The sequence below is a fragment of the Poromitra crassiceps genome (genome assembly GCF_964638095.1).
Source record: "Poromitra crassiceps genome assembly, chromosome: 14".
In the NCBI taxonomy this organism is placed as follows: Eukaryota; Metazoa; Chordata; class Actinopteri; order Beryciformes; family Melamphaidae; genus Poromitra; species Poromitra crassiceps.
In genome coordinates, this window is record NC_139633.1 from 1291829 (window position 1) to 1299328 (window position 7500).

General features: G+C 43.5%; 1 protein-coding gene across 1 annotated transcript in view; it reads right to left on the reverse strand.

Moving 5' to 3' along the window:
• LOC310789554 (EH domain-binding protein 1-like) overlaps window positions 1–479 on the reverse strand; it is a gene marked incomplete at both ends in the record, with an annotated part of 74461 nt that extends 73982 nt beyond the window's left edge. The window contains one exon of the mRNA XM_083651191.1: window positions 470–479. Coding sequence (XP_083507317.1) covers window positions 470–479 — 10 coding nt within the window. The remainder of the gene's footprint in view (window positions 1–469) is intronic.
• Window positions 480–7500: the final 7021 nt, after the last annotated feature.

Here is a 7500-nt window from a genome sequence, read left to right on the forward strand (position 1 = left end):
AACACGAAAAGCAAAACGGAACAAAAAGGAAAAAAACACTGACAACACAGTTGAGAGGCAAAAGAAAAGATTACACAGAGAGAGAGAGAGAGAGAGAGAGAGAGAGACACAGAGAGAGAGAGAGAGAGAGAGAGAGAGGAGAGAGAGAGAGAGAGAGAGAGAGACAGAGAGAGAGAGAGAGAGAGAGAGAGAGAGAGAGGGAGAGAGAGGGAGAGAGAGAGAGAGAGAGAGAGAGAAAATGAAAACACAAAGTGAGTCAAATGCAAATTTGCAAGAAGAAAAAAGAAAGAAGAGGATGATGGGAAAAGTCACGAAGCTTTAAACAGAAAGAACGTGAAGCAAACATAGAGAGAAAAGACAATAGAAGAAAGACAGAGACAGAGCTTACACAGACTGAGGTCAATGTACTGGAAACATGTCATGTAATGGACTGTAAGAAAAAACTAAACACATGATGTAGTGAGTGTACCATCACCCATACTAGGGATGGGCATCGAATTTCGAATTTTCGAATAATCGTTGTTATTATCAAGGTCGACTTTTATTATTGAAATTCGAAATTCGAAAAAAAAAAAAAAAAAAAAAAAAAATTTTTTTTTTTTTTTTTTTTTTGGAGTGAAATGTTGCATTGTCTCCCCTGATTCTAAGTACCGGTATAGTCAAATCGCTATAAGCATTTTAAGCAAGGTTTATGGAAAAATGAATGGCGGATGAAATCCCATGAAGAGGGAGAGGGGGTGACTTTGGCACCCCTTTGGCACTCAGACCTGAGCCTACTAAATATTTAATGAACCACAACCACTCATGATTGTCAAAACTGTTTTTTTATTTTCGAAATGTCAATGTAAAAAAAAATTAAAATGTAAAAAAAAAAAAAAAAAATTTTTTTTTTTTTTTTTTTTTACATTTTTTTATTTATTTTCGAAATTCGAATTAAATTCGAATTTGGCCAGCGAATTTCGAATAGTGTTTTTGCTAGAAATGCCCATCCCTAACCCATACAGTAGATTTCTGAAGTCTCATTTTGAAACCTCAAGTATATCAGTTTGACCCTCACCATCTTATTTTGTTACTAAGTTTTTTTTGCCAGAAAAGTCAGGCATTTTAAGATGGGGTGAATGGGAATGACTCCCCTGTGGACCCAGTCTCAAGTGGCCATTCGAGGAACTACAGTTTTTTGGCACTTCCGTGTCGGCTTGGCAGGGCTGTGTCAGTCAGTCACCTTATGGCAGCTCTTTATCCCTGTAATTTACCACATCACCCTCACCGCACTCACTGTGCCTGCTGACAGCACTGCCTCTGGTGTGTGTGTGTGTGTGTGTGTGTGTGTGTGTGTGTGTGAGAGAGAGAGAGAGAGAGAGAGAGAGACAGTGCATACCTATGAGAAAGGATTCTTGACATGTCAAACATGTCTGTGAACCTGCCTTAATTTTGGGCCTGTCTCCTTGTTGTTCCAGTGAAGCCTGGGGCTCTCCTGCTTTGGCCAAGCCCCAAGAGGAGCCTCCAAACCTGGACCGGGGCCCTGACACACCCTGCGCTGATCACCAAATTTCAACGTACCCGCTAATGACCTGACGTCCGTTGCAACACAACCTGTGCTGTAAGTAGCCCGATCAGACCGCCAGTCCAAGAGTCATAACATCGTCTTTGCCCATGTGTTTTTTGGCTGAACGAGAAATGCCAACGATCACCAATGCATATAGACCCTCCTACTTTTGCCTGTATGAGTCCAGGCAGGCCGAAATGACCAGTCGCATCATGGCATCCTCATGGCACACATCCTCATGGCACACAGTCAGGAAGTGATGTGTGTCATGGCATCCTCATGGCACACATCCTCATGGCACACATCCTCATGGCACACATCCTCATGGCACACATCCTCATGGCACACAGTCAGGAAGTGATGTGTGTCATGGCATCCTCATGGCACACATCCTCATGGCACACATCCTCATGGCACACATCCTCATGGCACACATCCTCATGGCACACATCCTCATGGCACACATCCTCATGGCACACATCCTCATGGCACACATCCTCATGGCACACATCCTCATGGCACACATCCTCATGGCACACAGTCAGGAAGTGATGTGTGTCATGGCATCCTCATGGCACACATCCTCATGGCACACATCCTCATGGCACACATCCTCATGGCACACATCCTCATGGCACACATCCTCATGGCACACATCCTCATGGCACACAGTCAGGAAGTGATGTGTGTCATGGCATCCTCATGGCACACATCCTCATGGCACACATCCTCATGGCACACATCCTCATGGCACACATCCTCATGGCACACATCCTCATGGCACACATCCTCATGGCACACATCCTCATGGCACACATCCTCATGGCACACATCCTCATGGCACACATCCTCATGGCACACATCCTCATGGCACACATCCTCATGGCACACATCCTCATGGCACACAGTCAGGAAGTGATGTGTGTCGCATGGCAGAACAAGGAAGGGAAGCAATCTGCGAGGCATGTAGGATTGTAGGCAGAGGCAGCTCTGCAGGGATGGGCTTCACATCTTTCAACATCTTTGGAAAGTCTCCAAGCAAAAGAGCAGAGTGATAAGCAGTGCAATTAAAGAAGAATCGATAGTGGCATTACCAAGAAACACCTCAAGGAGCAGCAAGCCCCCTCAACACCAATGCAGAGATGACTGCTTTTTTAACGGACAAGTAAAAAAAAAAAAAATCTAGGAACAATTATATTAACCAGTTAATTATCCTGAAAAGTTTAGTAGTGTAAATATTGGCTGTAGCATCAGTTCAGTTACATACTGTATATCAATACTAATTGATTTCTTTCAACTGTAAACTACTTATCATGTATGTACCCTGTACATATTTTGTTAACCAGCTAATTTTTAGGCTACCACACCTGGTTGTCAAGACTGTACTTGTGCACCAACCACACAAGGTCAATTTCCTTGTATGTGAAAACATACCTTGGCGAAATAAAGAATTCAGATTCTTCTGATTCTGAATAACATTTCTTTACGTTGGCATCTTCTGTCAACATCTATTGTTTTCAAATGTAGTGAATGTAAATTCAATCAAATGTTTCAGTGCTGCTGATATGCCAATAATATTGGATTGTTAATTGTGGAAACGATTACTCCAAAAGCCTCTTTTTACACTAATGGACATTGAAATCTAAAAAATAGATCAATTCACCATTTAAACGTTGTTTCTTTCATTTTCATCGATCAATCGATGAAGTTCTAATGAGGTAACATTTTCAATTCATTTTGCTTTTCTAGTATAGCTGCGGCAGGGCGCGCTGATTGTCCCTCCTGCCACACCGTATGTTTTCCTCTCACCTTGGCCAAGGAGAGTTTTCAACCGGGCAAAATCAATGAGCAGATTTCACACGTCTTTCTGGCTTCTATCTTTTTTTTCCCCTCCATCCTTCCACGTCCTCATCATCTCTCCATCTCCTCCTGTGTATCTCCATCTGGTCTTCAGGCCCGTACAACCTGTTTGGCTCCTCTGTCATTTTCAGGACCCGCTTCAATCAAAAACGCTGCCAGGTGCAGCCCAACACATTCCTGTGACATCTCTGACAGCTTACAGTAGCTCAATGCTGTTTAGATCTCCATCCTGAATGCACATGAAATGAGTGGTTTTGTAAAAACAAAACAAAGAAAACACATCAGTAAAAGTCGTGTGATTCTGATTACATTGTTCCCAAGTAGGCTGATTTAATATGAGAGGGCATATTATTACTCTGTTCATCAGATGATCATTATTAGTCCACTTATGGCGGAGAGCGACAGGACTTGAAGTGGAGATTGACATGCAACAAGGGCTTAAGTCAGATTTGAACCAGCGCGTCACAAGTCTGAGGCATGCAGCGTTGAACTGAAGATACACCTGTGGATTCACCTGGACTCCTCCTCCGTGCACCCGGAAACCCGCTCGGCCCCGCATGTGGACTCGGGAGGAGGAGTACCCGTACTAGAACAATATGTTCACTGTTAATTCTGTGAGCTTTGCACAAATATTGATTTGAGTTCTGGCATTTGAGAGGGAGATGGGACGATGTGACGGGAGGACTGCAAAGCAGATATCTCAGAAAAGGCCTCCATTGTTGTTCATCTCTTCATCTTAGAACGAGTCTCAAATCAATATTGACACACGGAGCTCTGCCTGTCTTCCTCATACAAGCACGTTCATACAAAGACACCTTATTTTGCTCTCCTCCTTCTGCGTACACTCCCCCCCCCTCTCTCTGTACTCTCTCGCTCGCTCGCTCGCTCGCAGCCGCTAAGCGCCCAGAGGCGACAGTCAAAGAAAGACACAGAGAGCAGACAAGGTCGTAGTTCCTGTGGACTGTCTTTGAAAGAGGAGTCGTATGTTTTCCCTCCCCTCCTTTGATGTTAAAGCAGCCTCTTTACCAGTGTAAAGACCCTCTGTACACACACACACACACACACACACACACACACACACACACACACACACACACACACACACACACACACCCTCCACTCCCACCAAGCACCGCGGGGGGACAGGTAACCCACAGCAACCCCCCAGCCGGAGATTAAAATGAGTGTGGCAGCTGTCCAGGACCTGTGCGACATGCTGCGTATGCGTGTGTGTGCGTGCGCCGCGCGCACGTGTGTGTGTGTGTGTGTGTGTGTGTGCGTGCGTGCGTGTGTGTGCGTGCACATTTAACAGTGCCAGTCTTGTAGCGTTTGACACATTTTGCATTTATGTTTGTGTTCGTGCATCTCTTTACATGTGTGTGTGTATGTATGTGTGTGTGTGTATGTGAGTGTAACCTGTGTTGTGTTGTGTAGTCCCTCTGCAGCTGGGGATCGAACCAGGAACCTGCTTAGGCACGGGGTTGCGGACACTCCAGCAAAGAGGCTATAAAGCCCATGAGCTCAAGCGTCTGTCGCTAGAGCGCCCTCTCTCGACATCTCGGAGAGGGAGGTTTCACCTGCAGTACTACCTGCCGGCCACCGTTACACGAGTGCATATGGGGTTTGATATGAATGAAAAATGGCTACCTCTCATTTTAATCCAAGCCCATATAGAGCTCAACAGTCACGTGACTTTTCCGTGACGTCATTGCCCCGGAAGTGAGTTCCCCATTCATTTGCTCCATAGACATTTCGAAAAACCCTCATATAACGAGTTTTAAGGCTGGAACCAAGCCAACCGCGTGACATACTGAATCGTGAGTGACCGTAAAACATTTGCTTTGAGCAAGAGCAAAAAATAACAACGAATTCTCCCGTTATTATTATTTTTTGCTCAACCCTTCTGCCATAAATTCCGCACAGACCTCCGCAGAACAAGGTCTCTTGAAGTTGTAGGCCGGCCGAGCTGAGCTGACCACAACAAAAATGAAAGATGGCTGAAATGAGCTTTTCCCTCCAAAAGGGCTGACTTCCTCTAAAAAAGCTGGTTAGGAGAGGATGAAAGAATCCTCTTATGTCAGTAACCTCGTTACGCCGTTGCTGCTGTGCTGGCCCCAGCGTTTCCATGGCACCCGGCGTTATCTGTGTCTATTTTTGTTGGGACTTGTAGTTTTGGGGGTTGAGTGGCAAAATTAGATTTCTCCCCCCCCCCCCCCCACACCAGCAAGAAGGAAAAGATAAGAGAGAGTCCTCTCTCAGCGTTAACGAGAGAGAGAGAGAGAGAGGAGGAGAGGATCCGTTCAGAGCATTAGCTGGACAGATGGAGAAATGAATGTCCGACGCAGCAATAGAGTCACACCTGAGCTCAACTGAACAGATTCTGAAATGCCCTGGGTCTAATATACTGTCTACTCCTCTCACATATTCTCACATATTATATATACACATATTATATACACATATTATATATACGATGCTGATCTGGGTCCATCTCCTGTAGGAGGTCATTCACACCGAGCCTCGGGAATGTCTCTTGGGCTGTCGCTAGGGATGCACCGATATTAGGGCTGCACGATATGAGGAAAAGCTGCGATGTGCGATAACACTGTTCAATATTGCGATGACGATATGACCTGCGATAAATAAATAAATGCTATAAACAAAAATATTAATGGGTAGGGGTGCTCCGTTCCGGCTAAGCCACGATCCGATCCGATTCCGATTCCTGGGGTCACGATCCGATTCCAGATTATTATTATTTTTGCGATAACACGTGACTTTTGTGATGTGTTCATTGCGCATTTTCATATCTTGATGACGATGAAAATACGATTAATCGTGCAGCCCTAACCGATATGAAAATTTTGGCCGATGCCGATAACCGATATTAACATTGCTGTCATGGCCGATAACCGATATTTACCGATGTCGATATGATCGGTATAAAAACACATTTTTATGATAATAAAATGTTGTACACACTGAAAAACACATGTAAACAGTGAATTTGAAAAAGTAATGCATTTCTCTTTATTTCCAAAACATTTGGAAAATCACATTTGTTTCCTCTCAATGTGAAAATTTTGGCTGATACCGATAACCGATATTAATATTGCGACATCAGACAGATGCCAATATATCGTGCATCCCTAGCTGTCGCTCCACGATGTTTTCAAAAGCAGTCCTGATCTTGACCAGAGTTTATTTTTGCAGAGTCACTTTCACGCTGGCAATCAAGTAGTGGCAGTAGTGGCACTATTTACACTGATTTTCTTTTTACTTTTTTTTATGAGAATGGCGATTATCCGTACAATATTATTACAATTACAGGATTACGATCGTACAGACACCATCTCTTTTCTATAACGAACATGAGACAAACACGTCAACACCACGTGAGGGATAGGGGGACAAAAAAACAACAACAACAATAACTGAAAAACAGGAGAAAACCCATCAGTGTACAGTATATGGTTTGATCGATACAACAATACTAATAATTATAGCAGTAATAATAACAACAAAGAAAATAATAATAAAGAAAATACTGTTACATAAAACCCCCAGAAGTACACTTTATGATTTTATTACATCTTGTTTATCCATTGGGACAACACACATTGGTGTTGCTTTAGTTTAGGTAGGTGCCGCTACTACTATTACAACCTACTATAACAGTAGTAGTGGCACTAGTTGTGTCAGTATTACAGTACTAGTAGAAGTAATAGTGCTTAGGTAAGAAATGAAAAAATGGCCTCTACTCGCATGTTTGCATTGACGTTGTATGTCATCTCGCCGCATGAACTCGCCCCCGGTCTGAACGCAGCCTTATAGTAGTGATAGTAGTATTTATAGTGGTGGTATTTGCCGTTTTTATAGCAGTTCTAAGTAGTAATGGCAATAGGTGGAGCAGTAGTAGTGGAAGTACTGCTTGTATTGGCAGTAAGTAATATCAGTGGTAGTAGGGATGCATGATATATCAGCACACTCATCTTATCATTCATTACCAGCTTTAAACAGCAATATCAGTGTATTTTAGCAATAGCAATATTCGTAATAGCAGTTGTAGTAGTATTGGTAGTAATCACAAAAAT